Source organism: Terrapene carolina, unplaced genomic scaffold (assembly GCF_002925995.2).
Source record: "Terrapene carolina triunguis isolate 2854851 unplaced genomic scaffold, T_m_triunguis-2.0 Scaffold674, whole genome shotgun sequence".
NCBI classification, from domain to species: Eukaryota; Metazoa; Chordata; order Testudines; family Emydidae; genus Terrapene; species Terrapene triunguis.
In genome coordinates this window covers 506,771-525,372 of record NW_020665025.1, presented here as the reverse complement: position 1 = coordinate 525,372, position 18,602 = coordinate 506,771, and the positions used below count along the sequence as shown (strand labels likewise).

The window sequence follows — 18,602 nt, the reverse complement described above, 5'->3', positions numbered from 1 at the left end:
GGACCCCTGCCCCATCCAACCACCCCTTCTCCCTGTCCCCTGACTGCCCCCGAAACCCCTGACCCTGACTGCCCCCCGCCATCCCATCCAACCCCCCCTCCTTCCTGACTGCCCACCCGGGACCCCTGCCCCCATTCAACCCCCCCTGTTCTCCCCCCAACCACCCTGCTCCCTATCCACACCCCCGCCTCCGGACCACCCCCCCCCCGAACTCCCCTGCCCTCTATCCAACTCCCCCTGCTCCCTGCCCCCTTATCGCGCTGCCTGGAGCACTGGTAGCTGGAGCCAGCCATGCCGTCGCCACGGCGCAGCACAGAGACCGGGTCAGGCTGCGGCTCTGCAGCTGTGCTGCCCCAGGAGCTCGCAGTCCCACCGCCCACAGCATTGCGCCGGCGGTGGCGGGAGCTGAGGCTGCGGGGGAGGGGGAACAGCAGGGGAGGGGCCGGGGGCCAGCCTCCCGGGCCAGGAGCTCAGGGGCCGGGCAGGAGGGTCCCGCAGGCCGGATGTGGCCCACAGGCCGTAGTTTGCCCACCTCAGCTTTAAGGAGATGCGAAGCTGCTCTGGGACTCGGCCGCACCTACCCCCTTATCCACTGCCCCCTCCCCATCAGCACGTGTCTTCATCCCCCCTCCATGCATACAGACCCGCACGGCTCCCCCCATCAGAACCAGCTCTCCTGGGCTCCAACCCATCCCCCCAGCCTGGCCCTGCAGGGACCCGTCCTCCTGGGCCCCGAGAGGGGAATTCCCTCCATTTCTGTTGCTCATGAGGCCCGTTTACCTGCTGGGGCTGGCGGTGGATTGGGCGGGTCCCCTCAGCGCCGGGCTCTTGCTCAGGATCAGCCGGGGAGATTTTCCTTTGGGGGCTACCCCTCAATTGGCTGAGGATCCCTATGGAGATCCTCTGGCCCATCCCCTCCCACGCCCGCCGTCTGTTTCTCTTTGAACAGGAGGGTTCTTAGAACATCGGGGTGTCCCACGACGCCGATTGGTGGGTTTGGCCTGCAACACGAAGCCGCCGCCGGCCGAGCACCCCCAGTCACCCCAGAAGCGCCCCAGGGGGCCAGGAACTGCCGGGGCTGCTTCTTGCCACTGGAGTCAAGCGCCATTTTTTTTTTAAAACATCTCTTTCCGCACGTAAACTATTTGTTTCAGAAACAACGTGGCAAATGTCGCCGCTCCCCCGCAGCCGCTGGCGCTCAGATGTCAGAGTGACATGGGCCCCAGAAATGCCACAGATTGTTCTGACTCATGTTTGCAATGGGACATTGGGCAAGTCGCCCCATCTCCCTGTGCTCGGGTCCCCCATCTGTACAACGGGGCGACACATGCAAATCCAGCTTTGTAAAGGGCCGTGAGGGCCAGAGATGACCCCGGGCAAGTGTCACCCCTTTGGAACTGAGCAGTTAGCTAAATTTGGGGTAGCACGGGCAGGAGGAGAAGTCAAGGATAGCATCAGAAACACCTGCCTCTCCCTTGTTTATTTACGAAGATGATACAGAAAGTTCCGTTTCCCTGAACATAGTGGGAATCGAACAGCAGGAGACGCCGGTTCCTTTGCTCGCTGTTCCACGCCTGCCCTTCCCGCCTGCACTCTGTGCCCAAAAAGCTCGCTCTCTCTTTGCTTTCTCTCAGGGCCGCGTTACTGGCACTTCTGGCTACTTGGCTTTCTTACTGCTTGCCACTCACTGTCCTGCTTTTCACTCGCCCAACCCCCGCACCCCCTGCCCAAATGATGCCCAGCCAACCCCTGCCCCCGTAGTTCCAATCCCTGGACCGTGAGTGGCCCTACATGTCACTTTGGTTTGGCCAGAGATATGGGCCTGCTTAACCATTTCAGCCCCTGGTTACAGCAGGCGTCTTTACATGGAGCCTGACTGTAAAGCCGCAGCCAGACTTGACCTGGAACAAGACTTAACCCATTCCACCCCACTCCTATTATTAACCTACCTGTCAGCTGGAAAACCGGAGACACCAGAAATTGCCTGGCTCGGCGCGCATTGCAAAACCGTGTCTCATGTTGTATCTGAGAACGGGCGTGTGAGATTACATAAGTGTTTCCTGCTAGGGAGGTTTGCTAGGCTGCAGGATAGGGGAATGGTTTGTGAGAAAATCAGGATGTCGAACTTATTTAAAACTGGCTGTGCTGGCCAGAGCGGTGGAGAATACCTCCCAGGAGGGGGCAGTCCTGCGCTGGAAGAGATGGACTAGGCCAGGGGTGGGCAAACTTTTTGGCCCGAGGGCCACATTGGGGAATAGAAATTGTATGGCGAGCCATGAATGCTCACAAAATTGGGGTTGGGGTGCAGGAGGGCTCTGGTTGGGGGTGCGGGGCTCTGGGGTGGGGCTGGGGATGAGGAGTTTGGGGTGTAGGAGGGCACTCTGGGCTGGGACCGAGGGGTTTGGCAGGCAGGAGGGGAATCAGGGCTGTGGCAGGGGTGCAGGAATGGGTACAGGTTCTGGCTGAGGGTGCGGGATCTAGGGTAGGGCTGGGGATGAGGTTTGGGGTGCAGGAGGGTGGGATTGAGGGGTTTGGAGAGTGGGAGGGGGATCAGGGCTGGGTCAGGGGGTTGGGGTGTGGGGGGAGGCTCAGGGGGGCAGGCTCTGAGCAGCGCTTACCTCAAGCGGCTCCCGGAAGCAGTGGCATGTCCCTTCTCTGGCTCCTACGCAGAAGCGCGGCCAGGCGGCTCTGCACGCTGCCCCGTCTGCAGGCACCACCACTGCAGCTCCCATTGGAGCGCATAGGAGCCGGAGCAGGGCCATGCCGTAGCTTCTGGGAGCCGCGTGGTGCGGCCCCGATGCAGTGCCCCAGCGGGAGCGCTGGAGGGGGGCTGAGCCGCGTGTTCCAGCCCCCGACCCAGCGCCCCGGCCAGAGCGCTGGAGAGGGGCCGAATCGCATGGTGCGGCCCCCGACCCTGCTCCCCAGCGGGAGCTCGTGGGCCAGCTTAAAACAGCTCGTGGGTCAGATGTGGCCTGTGGGCCGTAGCTTGCCCACCCCTGGACTAGGCGCTGATTCGGGTCTTTTCCATTTACACTGTTTGCTTGACAGTTCACTGGGGAGTCCTTCGTTGGGCTCATGTAGCCAAAGATCAACAAGCGGCCGATTAATGAGCAGAATATTTTTATTGAAGCAAATTCTGAAGCTGAGCCAAAACTGGCAATATACTTGCCATCAACGCATGCAGGTATTTGCACAGGCAGTTACTAGCGTTGCACGCACAGCCGCAGTAACTGCGCATGCCGGTAACTAACTGGACGTGTAATTGGTCAGTTGGCCCAGAGTCACAGACGTTATCTACACACATTGCAACGCTTGGCGGTACAAAAACCTGGCCTCAGATTTGCAGGAGGGGCGAAGAGATGGCGGTGGAGACGGAGCATTTGCAGAGTGTCTTGGGAGGTCATTTTAGGCACCCATTGCCCCACGTGATTGCTGCTGTTTTCATTCCCTGGCTGGCACCCCTCACCCCCTTTCTCCTATGTCCCCCCACAAGCTCTCCCTTCTCCGATCTCACCTCTCTCCTGGCCACCAGCATGTTCTCCCTACAGCAGGGGTGGCCAACCTGTGGCTCCGGAGCCACATGCGGCTCTTCAGAAGTTAATATGCGGCTCCTTGTACAGGCACCGACTCCGGGGCTGGAACTACAGGTGCCAACTTTCCAATGTGCCGGGGGATGCTCACTGCTCAACCCCTGGCTCTGCCACAGGCCCTGCCCCCACTCCACCCCTTCCCGCCCCCTTCCCTGAGCCTGCCGTGCCCTCGCTCCTCCCCCTTCCCCCCCAGAGCCTCCTGCACGCCACGAAACACCTGATCGGGAGGTGTGAGGAGGGAGGGGGAAGTGCTGATCGGCAGGGCTGCCGGTGGCAGGGAGGCGCTGGGAGCGGGGCGGGAGGACTGATGGGGGGCTGCCGACATATTACTGTGGCTCTTTGGCAATGTACATTGGTAAATTCTAGCTCCTTCTCAGGCTCAGGTTGGCCACCCCTGCCCTACAGCTAACCGCATGGGCCTGAGGTGGGGAGCTGGCTTGTCTGTGCCTCTGGTCTCCTTGGTTTGCACACACCCTCCGGAGGGCGCTTGATTCAGCTGCTTCCTGGTTGAGTTTCTGGATCCCCTCTGAACGCCGAACGGGTCTGTCAGTGACTGGGGGGAGGGGGTGCTGTTTTCACGGTAAGAGCCTGGCTAAATATAATACGTTTTCTGGCTGGAGTGGGAAGAATTCACAGCACGTGCGGGAGGGAGACGTTCTCAGTGCAAAGCCGCGTCCCTCCCCTTTAGCACTGGATCTTCCGCACCGCCCGGGTGAATTTCTTCAGCTCCCTCTCCCCTCGCTGCCACCTCCTCACCCAGGAGATGACCAAGCGGCCGGCCGCCTTGTGGCCCATGGCCAGGACCACGGACCCCTGCCCGCGGAGTTCTTCGCAGGCACAGGTCTCGCCGTGTGTCAGCCAGAGGACTGGCTTCTTCAGCTCTTCTTCCGACCAGCCTCCCTGCTTGTAGAGGGTCCGGCTCTTGAGCTCCGGGGTCACTTTCAAGTCTCCGTCCGCGCTGGACAGCGCTTTGATGCTCATTTTCAAGGCTGTGGGAGAGAGGGAGTCAGTGGGTGTTGAACAGAATGCAGGGAAACAAAGGGGGCGCTCGGCCAAACGGAAGCGGCTCAAAGGAATGACAAAAACTCATCTGTGGAACTTGCTGCTGCAGGAAAGTACAGCGGCAGCCAGCGCAGTGAGAATTTTAGAAGGACTAGATGTGACTAAGAGGAGCGTCTGACTCTGCAGTGACATGAGCTTAGGATATAACTATAAGGGCGACTGTAGTTGGCCCATTTAATGAAGCAGGGCTCAGTGTGCGCCCAGCTGGGCTAATGAAGAGGGCAGGGCTGCACCTTGGGGCTATACGAGGCCTCAGAGAGAGCTGCTAGAGACAGAAGGTGGGTCCTGGGAGAGGGTGGAGGCAGGAGAGTGGCAGACGGAGATGCCCGCTGGCTCTAAGCCAGAGAGCTGGAACCAAGGGCCAGAGAAGGCTGGAGGTAGGGGAGCAGCAGAGGGGCTTACCCGCTGGGTCTCCTTGCTGGGGGGCTGGGTGCCAGAGGAACCCTGGGAGGCTCCCAGTGGAGAAGCTGTGGGGCTTCCCGCTGGGAAGAGTGGGGCTGTGCCCCAGAAGGAAGGACTGGGGTGGCTGTCCCAGCAGAGGTGGACTGTTAAGAGTCCAGGTCTGGTGGGAGGGTGGGAGACATCAGGATGGAGGAGGAAGCCGGGTTTTAAAGCCCACATGTACAGGTGGTGACATGGACGATGCTGGCTGTGGACTTAGGCACTGCCTTCTGCTAATAACCCGTGATGGACCGGAGGGCAGGCTTGTACTGAAGTTACTGGGGTTCAAGCGGGAAACTGAGGCAAGGGGCCGCTTGCAGAGCTGCTCTGAGGCCATGAGGTGCCCAGGAGGAGCGACTATCCCATGTGCCTCTGGGCGTAACGTGACCACGGGCAGGGATCAGGAAGGAGCTCTTCCCCACCCCTGGTGGAGACGCTGAATCAGGCACATCGCAGGGATGCCTGCCTTACGATGACCAGTCTGGGGACCAGCTGCTGCTCCAAGTGGACACTGGTCTGTTCCAGGAGGGGACAAGTTGTTTTTTGCCCCTCGCCCCCAGCAGCCCCCTCTCCTCTCAGCTGACGAGTCTGATTTTCCAGCTGACAGCTGCGGGGGAGCCCTGATGTTTTTGACTCACCAAAATCTTGGCTGCAGAAGTTTTCCAGGAACTCCTTTTCGCTGTGCCCTCGGCTGATACAGGCTGCGCACACTGCGTCTGGCAGGGAAAGAAACAGCTGCATTGAGAACTGCGAGCAAGGAACTGTCTGTGACGGCACAACCCAGATCAGGGCTGAAGAATGTTTCTTTGGTTTTACATAGAGCAGAAATCACATCTGCCTCTCCTGGAAGACTCTATGGATGACTGGAGAGCTGGTCTCTGTGCAATTCAACCTGATTAACGGAGATGCAAAGGGATTTTAACTCAGATTTTGTCAATCTTTTTTTTTTTTATTTTGGTTTTTGGTAACAACCAGGGCTGGATGAACCTTTTGTGGGCCCTGTCAGCCTGGTCCGTGGCCACGCCCCACACTGTGCCCCAAGGCCCCACCCCTGCTTGGCCTCTTCCCCTGAGGCCCCGCCCACTGCTCACACGGGGAGGAGAAGGCAGAGAGGAGCAGGCAGTGGTTGGGGGGGAGCGGGTAGAGACGAGCAAGTGGTGGGCGAGGCAGGGAAGGGGCGGAGAGGAGAGAGCGGGGGGCGGGATCTCAGGGGGAAGAGGCCGGGCGGGGGCTCAGGGCGGAGCACAGGTGAAGCAGTGGGCGTGGCCACAGTCCGGGCACCAGGGCCCCTTCTGAGTGTGGGCCAGACGCCACTGGTGCCATTGTAAACCCGCTTCTGCTAACACCTAATTGTGGGGTTACCAGATAGCAACTGCGAAAAAACGGGACAAGGGGTGGGGGGTAATAGGTGCCTATATAAGAAAAAGTCCCAAAACACGGGACTGTCCCTTTAAAAACAGGACATCTGGTCACCCTAGCTAAGGGTCTCAACTGCCTGAAAACACTTGGAGGAAACCTCTCTTTGTTACGGATCCAGCACCTTGTGGCTTTCAGACACAGCTTGAGAAAGCTCACAAGCCACCTTCCTGAGCCCTTCAGTGACTTTTCCTGGCAAAACCAGAACTGACGTTCCTGATATTTTAAGGTAAAACACAAAGCGAGAAATCAATCGTTTTTAAAAGCCACTTTTCAGGCCTTCCTTATACATCCCAGAGAAACAAAAACTGGCATCAAGAAGCCAGGCTTTCCCTTTTGTCGGTCACCCGTCACTGAATTAAGCCTGGAAACTCTGGAGTTCAGAGTCGGGAGGAAAGCTCCGAGAATGAGTCATGCTCTGAAAAACACCCCTCCCAGCGCAGTCTATCCAGCTTCTCAGTGAGACGCTTGAGATGCGGGACAGCTGTGACGATCAGTCGCAGACCCATCGGTGGCATCTCTCAGCAAGGCCTGGGGGATTTCAAATAAGGGACAGGTGGGCTTCTCAGCCTCGGCAGGCCGCTCACTTAGGAGAAGGAAAACTCCGATTTCAAACCAGAGGGTCAGGTGTGGCCAGATGACCTGTGCAGCTCGCCCAGGAGATATGCTCGTTGGCCTGGCGTATGACCGGGAGTTTTAGAAGAAGGCTATAAAAGTCGCCAGCCCCGACCAGGGCCATGTGAGGAGAAGAGGAATGAGAAGGTAGACGGGTGAGTTGATCATAGGGTGACCAGATGTCCTGATTTTATAGGGACAGTCCCGATTTTTGGGTCTTTTTCTTATATAGGCTCCTATTACCCCCCACCCCCTGTCCCTATTTTTCATATTTGCTGTTTGGTCCCCCTAGTTGACCATGGTCTATAAGCACCTACAGGCAGAGAAGACTGCCCAGGCGGGAGGACTCTTTAATCTAGCAAAGCTACAACAGAGCCAACGGGTGGACGCTGAAGTCAGCAAAGGTCAAACTGGAAAGGGGACGCAGATTTTTAACAGTGAGGATCATTAACCATTGGAACCGTTTTTCAAGGGACGGGGTCCATTCTCAGAGCCGTCACATCGCGCCTACAAGTTAAGCTCTCATTCCACCGCAAGGCATTTGGTCCTTTGCAGGAATCGCTGGATGAAATTCCATAGCCTGCAGGAGCTGAGACTGGATCCCGGCTAACCTTAAAATCTATCATCTACTCTGGCGACGAGGGCGATATAAATATCTAGACCGAGAGACCAGGGCATTTCTTACAGACGCGCTACGTTTCCAGGCCACTGCGCTCTGTCTGGCCCCTGGCGTTTGGAGAGACACTTAATCAAATGCTTGAAGGTTTGGGGGGGCAGTAACGTGATACACAAGCATGCAAACAGCTGCAGGACGCACAGTTAAACAGGAACAGGCATCCAGCGACCCTGAACCGGAGCCAAAGCTTGATTGTGATGACCTGACGTTGAACCTTTGGTGTCTTTGCCAGGATCTCCGGGCTAAACACCGAGTGCCGCCTGGCTGCTTGGCCTCACCTTCCTTCCCGATCTGGAGTCGGTCGTCCGGGCCGGCCAGCGGGACGCACAGTTCGTTCCCCCGTGGGAACCTGCTGCAGTTGAACATCTTGGGCCAGGGGAAGCCAAAGGCAGCCATGACAGGGGTGCAGCCATCTCTCACCGCCTCGCAGAGGGACCTGCAAGGGTAGACGGGATCCTCCAGGTCGCTGATGCACACGGGGGCGAAGAGGGAGCACAGGAATTTCTTGGTGTCCCCGTGGCACTGCTTGGTGAGCAGCGGCACCCAGGAGGCGGCTTGCTGCAGAGCTTCCTTCATGCTCTCGTGGCCCAGCAGGTTGGGCAGACGCATCTCGTTGTACCCGACCCCGTGGCAGAGGGTCATGCTGCTGGGGATGGGCTTGCAGCTGCTCCGCTGGGAGCTGAGCCGGGCCAGCTGGTAGGTGAAAGGAGCAGCCAGAGAAGGGGAGCGCCACGTCCACGCCACGAGGACGCTGAGCAGCAGGAAGTCCATCGGGAGCCGGGACGGGGACTCTGCAGGAGCAAGAGGAGGCCTCGTCACTGAGGACAATCGCAGTTCGCTGGAGCTGCTAAATCTGGGCGGGAAGTAAGATGGGACCGTCCTCCCTAGAGCACCAGCCCCAAAGTCACCTCCGTCGGGTGAAATGTGTCGGGAGGCCTCAGTCCAGCCTGGTGCCCATCCCCACAACTGGCTCCCTCCAGGCCCCCCACTGCTGGCAATCTCAGGTGAGCAGGCAAGGCTAGACTAGTGACTCCGCCCCTTCCCTCCCGAGAGGTCAGAGGTGAGGCACGTACAGTGCCTAGCGCAGGGGGGGGCCTGGCCTGGGACTGGGGTTCCAGACGTGACTGCAATAATAGCTGGGACAACCCTAGGGGAAGCTTGTCCTAGATACTAAGGGTGAAATCCTGGCCCTACTGAAGTCTATGGGGGTTTTGCCATTGACTTCAGTGGAACCAGGATTTTGCCCCTGCTGCTGTCATGCGTGGGGAGTATGTCAATCAAACGCCACCTCCGGTAACTCCTGGCATTACGGAAGCTCCCACGGCCTCCTGCACTAGCGCGGAGGTGCTGGTGGGGCAGGGGAGCGGCAAAGCAGTTTGTTTCATCAACACTCTTCACTTTGCTCCCCACTGAAATGCAGTCACCTCTGGGGCGGAACGCGCCAGCCGTTTATCAGCAAAGACTGGCACTACGTTGACGTTCAGGAAAGGAAGGGAAGAGTAGCCCTGGAGCCACGTGAACCAGCCAGGAGCACCTGGAGGCTAAATCCAATCACCCAAATTGCAATCAGGCCAGGACCCCTGGGCTTACCTGCCCTGACTCTTGCAAAAAATGTTCTGGGACTTTTAACCACCATTAGTGGTAGCCAGGAGCTCAGCGCTTCCAGTAGCACAGCTCCTCCTAGCCCCCCCCCCCGCAGCCCGCTTCAGGCCTGACTCAGACGGCCGTCTCCTCACCCACCTGAGCGACTGGTTGCCGCATGTTGGTGGTTCTCGCCACCGCTTGTGAAGCAAATCTCCCTTCACAAAGGCCTTGTCTGTGCTAGGAAAACGAACACACGTGCTCAGCCAGGGGCAGCCGCACTAGTGCTCCCCGGGGCGCAAGTGCCGGCAGAGCCTGGGCTCAGGCCCTGCGTGACGGGGTGGTGGGGGGGGAAGGACACCTGAGCTCAGCTGCACCAGGGCGGGGACAGGGACACTTGCCTCCTAGGCGAGGCCGAAGGGAACCGGTTCCCCCGCAAACCTGGGCTTCCTGGGCTGTGCAGCAACATGCTCTGACAAGGACCTCGCTCCCTCTCCCTCCTTCGCGCCCGCAGAACGGCCCCTCTCTTTGTTTGTCTCCTTTCAACCAGGAACGATGCGGGCGTGAAAGACGGAGAGCGTCAACGATGTGGACTCCCAGGGTCTGATCTTAGCTCTGCCACCGACTCCCTGTGAGACCGTGGGCATGGCCCTGCCCCTCCCCGTGCCTCAGTTTCCCCCTCTATAACAAGGGGGAGAGTATATTGATCCCCCCCACCTCCCTCCCTGGGGATCTGCGAGGATTAACTAGCTCATGTTTGTAAAGAGCTTTGAGATTCTCGGGTCAAGTGGCTGGAGAAAGGCCACTTATTATTGTTCTGAGCAGGACAGAAATCCCGCCTCCCCGGCTTTTCGCTTCTCCCAGCCCTGTTCTAGTCTCAGCTCCCACAGTTGATTCCCAGGGGGATTGTTTCCCTGTGGAGAGCAATGCACCTCGCCTGGCCTCTTGATCTCCACTCTGCTCTCCCGCCCAGCATCAACGGAGGGGACTCCCAGCCTCGACCCCTCCTCAGCCCTGTTCCCTTCTGGAGTTGTTTCATGCATGCAACTCCAGAAATTAACAGGCAAAGCCATTTCCAGCCCTGACGGTACCTTCTCTGGCTGGGATCCAGGCAAGACAATCTGGAAGTGGATCAGCACCGTTAGCCTCTTGCTTTAGATCCTTCCCCTCCTGGGCTTGCAGGGCTGGAAGTTCTAAGTGTCTCCTGCAGGAATTCTGACCCTCTTATAAGAACCACAAACCCTTACCTGGGAGCTCCGGCTGGCTTTGTGAGCCTGAAACCAGGATGTTTGTCCTCCGAAAATTATAGGTTTCGGTAACAGGAGCGTAGACCACAGGGATGTGTTTGGTCATGACCACACAAGTGCTTGAATTTAACTGCAGGAAATCCAAGGCCTAGGAAGGGGCTGTAAAATCCTACCATGTAATTATACCTCTTTTCTCCAGCACAATAAAAGCAAGGCTGCAGGCGCTGCTTTCTCCAAGCCACCCACCTGCCTCATTGCTCCAGCCGCCCTGGCGAAGAGCCACAGAAATGTTCAATGGGTCCGATGTTAAAACCAAACCCTTATCTTCTCAAGCATCAGCGAGGGGGGAGGTGTTACCGCCATCCAGAGCTGCAAAGAGAGGCCAGAAAACAACCAAACACCCAACAGCATTGGGCTAAAGGCCCCTCGCCAGCAAAGGAAATCAGCAAAGAAACGGACTGAGACGAATTGTTTGTAAGGGGGGCGGGGGGATTTTTGTATAATGGTTTGTAAGCACGTAGCCACAAAGAAATTCAGAACCAACTGTTGGTGGTGACCCCCGAGGCTGCTGAGGTATCTATAATAATATATTTTGCATTTCTATAGCATCCTTCATCCAAGTGATCTCCAAGCACTTTAATCATCCCTGGGAGGGGGTCACACCACTGAGGTCAGTGGATGTCCACCAGGGGATGAATTTGGCCCATTAAGTGACATAGGCAAGGAAGAGGGGATGGGCTTGTCGTGAAGTCACTGGATTGGGGGGGAAGTCTGGGCTCTGTTCCTGGCTCTGCTACTGGCTCCCTGGGTGACCTTGAGCTAGTCAGTTTGTCTCTCCGTGCCTCAGTTTCCCCATCTGCAAAATGGGGCTACTCCCCTTCCTCACAGGGACGTTGAACCGGTAAATCTAAACACAGCGGGGAGGTGCTCAGAATGTCAGCCAATGGGGATCTTTTTTGCAGATTTTCTGGAATGTGATTCATTTATGGGCTCGGAATCAGGCAGCAGAATTCAGTCATTTCTAATATTTATTTCACTGATTTCTATACTCAATAGAATAGACAATCTACAGTTCTACAACTATAGTGATAAACTGTACAGAGATGCTCTGGAGTAACAACTCTAGGGTCAGCTAGGAACTTTACTGTTGTCACCAGGCTGGAACCCTCTGAAACTCGGATCCTACTGCTCCAACAGCCCAGGCCCCTCCCACTCGATCTAAAGGAGAATCTCCATCAATTGCTTGCAGTATACAGTCTATGGCACACAGTTGAGCAGTTCCGATTCTATTTGGTAGAGGGCAGTGTTGATGTATACACCCTAGGCAGTTCATTACAAGAGTAATGCCCCCAGTGAGCAGAAAGGGCCCTTAAAAGAGCCCAGCAATGCTAAGTCAACCAAGAGACTCCATTGAGTAAAGCTCCATTTGTTTCTCCCTGTGCCTGCAACAAACAGCCCCATTCTCTTCCGGCCACTGACTCCCCTCCTCTCCCAACCTCAGCAGCTTCTCATTTTATCCTGATTCCAGTTTAAAAGGGAACAGAAAAGGAACTCGTCAGAATGGAATTGCTCGGGCTCAAAGGACTACAAGACGGATGGGTGGTTTGGAAAACCAGCTGTGGAGGGAGACTAAAGGAGATTAATCGAATTGGTTTATCGATGGGAAGGTTACGAGGTCATTTAATCCTGCTCTGGAAGTACCTCCGTGGGAAGGAACTATTTGATGCCAGAGGGCTCCTTACTTTGGCTGATGAAGGTGTATCAGATCTGCTAGCCGGAGGCTGAAGTCAGCCTGCTGCAGACTGGAAATCAGGAGCGCATTTTGAATGGGGAGGGTAATTAACCACGGGAGCAGATTGCCACAGGATGCGGTCAGCTCTCCATCACTTGGGTCTTTAATCCGGACTGCCTGGCTCTTTCTCCAAGAGCCGCTCTAGTTCAGCTCCAGGTTACTGGGTAGGAGGCAAGAGTCACCGGCTGACACTGTCTGGGCTGGGCTGTGCAGTGGGTCAAGCTAGATCTGCCCATAACACCTAGGCACCAATGAATCCCTCAGCTTGTGGGCAGCTGCCTCCTTTCCCGTCTCCCTCACAGGTGTGTCGCCTGGTTAGATTGTTTAAGCTCCTCAGGGCAGGGACCACGTCTCCAGTGCACGAAGCCCATAGTACCAGGAGATCTGTCTGCGCCTGCTCTCTGCCCACTAGGACCAGCAGAATACGCACAGGGCTCTGAAAAGGCCTCTCCTAACCTGCAGCCTCCCCGGCTGTTCCTGTCCTGCCTGCCCATCTGTGGCACCCCCTGCTACTCCAGGCTCTGACTCCCCACCCCCAGTTCTGCCACGGCACCTCAATCCTGACTCGACCCCTAGCTGTGAACCTGTCCTGAGCTGAGCCTCCTCACTACACAGTCGTTCAGGGACAGACGGGGACCAGCGTCCATGCAGGAAAGTGCAATTGCCCAGAGATGTCATTTACTGGGAATTTATTCAGGAGTCACCAGAGAGCCTGGCTGTGCAGAGCCGACCAGACCAGCGCACTGAACCCTGGCCGCCACCAGAGAGAAGGGGAAGTTTTAGCAAGGTTGTGCCCCTGCCCCCGGGGCCTGGAACACCCCAGGGGTCAGAGTAAGTGGCTCGGGGACAGAAAGGGAAGTTGACGGGAAGGGCTGCTGGAGGAGTAGGTCTGAAAAAGCCAGCTATAGAATTAGTCATGAATTTGAGCCAAGCCATTAATTACACTCCCCTCCTCTTAGGCATCGTGAAACTGAAGTTACAGGTGGAGGAGAGCTTTCCCTCGTCCAAATCTCTCACTCCCCGAGACTCACTTGGGAAACAGGGAGAACCTTTGGGTAACTGCTTCGGACAATCACAGACCTTAGAGACAGAGGGGGACGAGCAGGTCGCCCGGGGCAGCCACAAGGGGGCCAGGAATAGCTCTCTGCAGTGGGTTTAACAAGGGATGGGGGTTGCACTGATGGGTAAAAAATCCATCTGCCTCTTTAGGGTGTGAGCTTCTAGAAGTATCCATGGCCCTGTGGGTGAGCCACCGAGTCAGGAGATCTGTGTATGGTGCCAGGCTCTGACACTGATGCACCATGTTGCCTCGGGCAAGTCATCTGAGGCCACATTTTCAGAAGCGGCCATTGATTTGGGGAGCCCAGCGTGAGATGCTGTGGGCCTGGTTTTCAGAAGTACCCACCATTCTAATGAGCTTGAAGAGGGAGTTCAATCTCCACGGCCTCTTCAGACATTGGCCTCAGCACAAGGCTGCCAGCTACAGAGCCTGACTTGCACCCCGGTTACACACACAAACTGGGGGGGATGCCCCTGCAAACAATAAACCCCTTTGTCTGTCAGGTGCAGGACCTGTGCGCGGGGAAACCACACCGCTGGCTTTTTGAAACAGCCCACACTTGGGTTCCAGTTCTGCTCCTGCTGGCATCAGCAACCCCCCTGCGGCTCTTTCTGTTGTTTACTCCATCCCCAGGAAGTAAAGCCCCTCCCGCTGGAACTTAGTTGACAATCTTGTTGGCAGGGCAGGAGCCAGACTAGATTCCAGTTCCCGCTCCCATAGCTCTCCCAGGCTAGTAGGACTCAAAGCTTGTTAGCGGTAACATCAGCTCTGCAGGTGTGACTTGAAGACACATGAAAAGACGCCGTTTTCTGACCACCACTGCCCAGCCTCGGGCAGCTGTGACAGCAAGTTACTGTCTGGAACCGCCTCCGATTATCATAACAATGCACAACTACTGAGGTAACTGCAGTACAAGGTGGTCGGCTAACTGCATGCACATAGCGTTGGGGAATAGAACTTGCATCCGAGACTGTCCGATTCGTTGCAGTCTCCCGTCGCTTTGACGGACGAGCGTTCAGCCGGCTTGACTTGAGTTCTGGGTTTATTTGTGTTTATGGCTTTTCACGTGTCCGATCCTGGATTTGCAAATGCAGCTGCGCATCTGGCACGTGTAGCCATTGCGGGGTGGAAGGTCTGAAGGAGCAGCTTCTCGACCGCAGCCAGTAGAGGGGATGGGCATGCCCAAAGAGGTCTGTTGAGTGCCATCCAGGAGAGGGCAGTAGCGTGCCCGCTCAGCGTATGCACCTGCCCACCCATATACATCTGACACTAGAGTCCTGATCCAAACAACCTCACTGCAAAACTAATAATGCTCAAAAACGTAGATTAACTCCCAATGAGCAGGGTTCAGTTTCCTGGGAAAGACAGATGAACATTAAGTAGCTAAAACAACAAGGAGTCCTTGTGGCACCTTAGAGACTAACAAATTTATTTGGGCATAAGCTTTCGTGGGCTAAACCCCACTTCATCGGATGCATGGAGTGGAAAATATAAGAGCAGGTATAAATACATGAAAAGATGTGAGTTTGCTTTACCAAGTGTGAGGTCAGTCTAACGAAACTATTCAATTAACAGCAGGATACCAAGGGAGGAAAGATAACTTTTGAAGTGGTAATGAGAGTGGCCCATTTCAGACAGTTGACAAGAAGGTGTGAGTAACAGTAGGGGGAAATTAGTATTGGGGAAATTAGGTTTAGGTTTTGTAATGGCCCAACCACTCCCAGTCTTTATTCAGGCCTAATCTGATGGTGTCCAGTTTGCAAATTAATTCTAGTTCTGCAGTTTCACATTGGAGTCTGTTTTTGAAGTTTTTTTGTTGAAGAATTGCCACTTTTAGGTCTGTTATTGAGTGATCAGGGAGGTTGAAGTGTTCTCCGACTAGTTTTTGAATGTTATGATTCCCGATGTCAGATTTGTGTCCATTTATTCTTTTGTGTAACGACTGTCCGGTTTGGCCAACGTACATGGCAGAGCGGCATTGCTGGCACATGATGGCATATATCACATTGGTAGATGTGCAGGTGAACAAGCCCCTGATGATGTGGCTGATGTGGTTAGGTCCTATGATGGTGTCCCTTGAATAGATATGTGGACAGAGTTGGAACCGGGGTTTGTTGCAGGGATTGGTTCCTGGGTCAGTGTTTTTGTTCTGTGGTGTGTAGTTGCTGGTGAGTATTTGCTTCAGGTTGGGGGGCTGTCTGTAAGCGAGGACTGGCCTGTCCCCCAAGATCTGTGAGAATGAGGGAGCTAAGAGTAAGTAGCTAGAGCGCTGCAGATCCCCACACAGTAACGTAACTCTAGGAGATTATTCTGTGACAGTGAAATACTCAAAGCACCAGCAGGACTTTGCCAGTTACAAGCTGGAAATAGAAATCAAGAGACTCAGCCCACATGGAAGCCCAAAGAGGAACAGCTCTGTAGCTCATGTGATGGAAGCGAGATTAAAACTGAAACGCATTTTCTACTCGACTGTTCAAAATATGAAGCCAGAGGGGAAAGCAGCTTCCTCAAATCCTCTCAGAAAACCCTAAAAAGCCAGGAAGAAAAATGGAGCTGAGTTTGGTTAGGAGAAGTGAAAGAGACAGAAAAGTAGCCTCGCAATATGCAACAACCTACTATGAGATTAGAAATGAACGGCAATGAATGGACGCGTGATACAGAATCTCAGTTTCACTCTGACGCTGAATCCTAGGCTGGCACCTCACTGAACTTCATTTCATTTTGGCAATTTCATCCCTAACTGTAGGAGTAAATACATCAGAGGGATAAATACCAGGGAAGGAGGGGAGTTATTTCAGTTATGTGCCAATGTAGACACAAGAGCAAACAGATATAAACGGGCCACCGACAAGTTTAGGCTTGAAATGAGATGAAGGTTTCTAACCATCAGAGGAGTGAAGTTCTGGAACAGCCTTCCAAGGGGAGCAAAAAACCCTAACTGGCTTCAAGACTGAGCTTGATAAGTTTATGGAGGGAACGGTGTGATGGGACTGCCTACCATAACATATGGCCCATTGGCAACTGCTAGCAACAAATACCCCCAATAGCTGGTGATGGGACACTAGATGGGGAGTTCTCTGAGTTACGACAGAGAATTCTTTCCCAGGTGTCTGGCTGGTGGGTCTTGCCCACATGCTCAGGGTCTAACTGATCGCCACATTTGGGGTCAGGAAGGAATTGCCCCCCATGTCAGATGGGCAGAGACCCTGGGGTTTTTCTTGCCTTCCTCTGCAGCATGGGGCGGGGGCCACTTGCAGGTTTAAACTAGTGTAAATGGTGGATTCTTGGTAACTTGAAGTCTTTAAACCATGATTTGAGGACGTCAGTGACTCAGCCAGAGGCTAGGGGTCTATTGCAGGAGTGGGTGGGCGAGATTCTGTGGCCTGCGATGTGCAGGAGGTCAGACTAGATGATCATGATGGTCCCTTCTGGCCTTAGTCTGTGAGTCTATGCTGGAGCTGGATGAATAAGGTGTGTTGAGTAACTTTCCCAACCTGCTCTTATAACACAGGCCACACAACAAAGTTCAAACTTTTCCCTGTTCTGGGATTTGGTTTATTAACAACGAAATTAATGATAACAAAATATATAGCTCAGCTCAAACTTTCCCCTCGCCTGGCATGCTCTTACGGTTCCTCTTGCTGCATTGCTCAGCCCGCACCTTTGGTCCTCTCGCTCTAGAGAGCCACACCCACTTCCTGCATGTCCTGATGAAGTAACCAGTCACCAGAACCTACTTGATCCTATTGGGAAAGGGTTAACCTTTGCTGACAGGATGGAGCGTGCCAGGCAAATGGACCTTGTGCCTACACACAAAAGTGCTGTGATCAGTTATCAGCTGGGAAACGTGTGCAAATAGAGCCACCACCATTCATCAATGCAGGTGCAGTCCACTGAGTGGCAAACAGTCCTCCCACTGGTGTCCCACAGTGCACTGCACAAGTGGCCTGTCTGGCCATCTTTCTGCATGTCGCTGCCCAAGCGTCAGCATAGCTGAAAGCTCCGGACAGTCAGTGCTGCGCAAAGCATGGGGCTCTGCTACAAATCGTTTTCAGAGCAGGCCGTTTCATCTGGAGACAGAGCTTCCCCAGCCACGCCAGTGAATATTCCCCATAACCCACCTCACTCAAAGGGCTTGGTGACCCTTTCGTGAATGAACTAGCACGAGGATATTTGTTTTAATTATTCACCCAGCACAGCTCATCCCGCCCACAAGGCTGGTGGAGTTGGACGTACATTTCATCTCGTAGCTGACAGTCATGTGAACACAAACCATTGCATTGTTTGGGATATGAAGAAAAAGGGCAGTGTGCATATAAACCCTAGGGCCACTGCAGCTCCGGTTGTGTGCGACGGGTCTGCAACAGGCAACACCACCCAACGAGAGAGGCATTGGCAGTGACTCCACAGTTACCGTTGCACTGAGATTCGCACTTAAAACAGGACCGCGGTCCCTCTGTTACAACACACGTTCACGAGTGGGCTTAAATCTCCGCATTTCCCACCCTGACTCTCCAGGGGACACGTGAATTTTCTATCCTGTTGTGCGAGTTATACTTTGACGCTTTAGCAGAGGAAACGTTTTAAAATCATCCAAAACGTGGCTCTATCTGGCTCCCTCTCGCTAAGCAGCTGTAGAAGGCCAAATCCATTGGCGCGACAGTGACACCAACGTACACCGGCTGAGCAGCCGGCTGGGCCCCATTATACTAACAGCTCGTAGATAAGGGAATGGCTCCATGTTTTTACTGAAGCACCAAAACTGCTGTTTTCCTTGTGCTGGAGTTTTTATCTCCAGGAAAAGCACCTGGAACTGCTCAGATCCCTCAGCTGCTTCCCTTACCGATCATGGCCCCCCACCTCACGAACTCTCCTCCCTAGCTCCTGGCTATAGACCTCACAGCAGCTCACCCTAGCTACCTCCGGACTCCCCCCTTCCCTCTAGCTCCGGCAGCCTTGGCAGCTGAGTCCAAGGCGGGCCTTTTGGTCAGGCCGGGATCCACCTTCTGGCAAAGGACAGGAGTTTCCCTTGAGCAAAGCAGCGGGGCTCTGCCAACTTGGGCTGCGACTTTTCTCATCTCTAGGACTGCAGTAATTAACACACCTCTCCCCCCCCCCAAAT

The 18,602-nt window shown here is 55.0% G+C and overlaps 2 protein-coding genes across 2 annotated transcripts in view; both read right to left on the bottom strand.

Annotated features, from left to right (window-relative positions):
• LOC113408036 (protein mono-ADP-ribosyltransferase TIPARP-like) overlaps positions 1-3,238 on the bottom strand; it is a 6,458-nt gene extending 3,220 nt beyond the window's left edge. The window contains exon 1 of the mRNA XM_026659761.1: positions 3,170-3,238. Coding sequence (XP_026515546.1) covers positions 3,170-3,238 — 69 coding nt within the window. The remainder of the gene's footprint in view (positions 1-3,169) is intronic.
• Positions 3,239-4,274: 1,036 nt separating this feature from the next.
• On the bottom strand, positions 4,275-10,837 carry LOC112115694 (secreted frizzled-related protein 2-like). The gene is made up of 4 exons (XM_024212857.2): positions 10,629-10,837; positions 8,079-8,591; positions 5,732-5,809; positions 4,275-4,579 (listed from the first exon to the last, which is right to left on the bottom strand). Exons 1-4 carry the CDS (start codon positions 10,732-10,734, stop codon positions 4,275-4,277), a joined length of 1,002 nt encoding a protein of 333 aa, XP_024068625.2. The 5' UTR covers positions 10,735-10,837.
• Positions 10,838-18,602: the final 7,765 nt, after the last annotated feature.

Excerpts from the sequence above, each read along its gene's own strand:
- LOC112115694 (XM_024212857.2), bottom strand. The coding sequence starts at position 10,734 with ATGACCAAACACATCCCTGTGGTCTACGCTCCTGTTACCGAAACCTAT. Across the intron at positions 8,592-10,628 it reads AAGCCAGCCGGAGCTCCCAG|AGTCCCCGTCCCGGCTCCCG; the intron begins GTAAGGGTTTGT and ends TTGCTCCTGCAG. Across the intron at positions 4,580-5,731 it reads CTTCTGCAGCCAAGATTTTG|CCTTGAAAATGAGCATCAAA; the intron begins GTGAGTCAAAAA and ends TCTCTCCCACAG.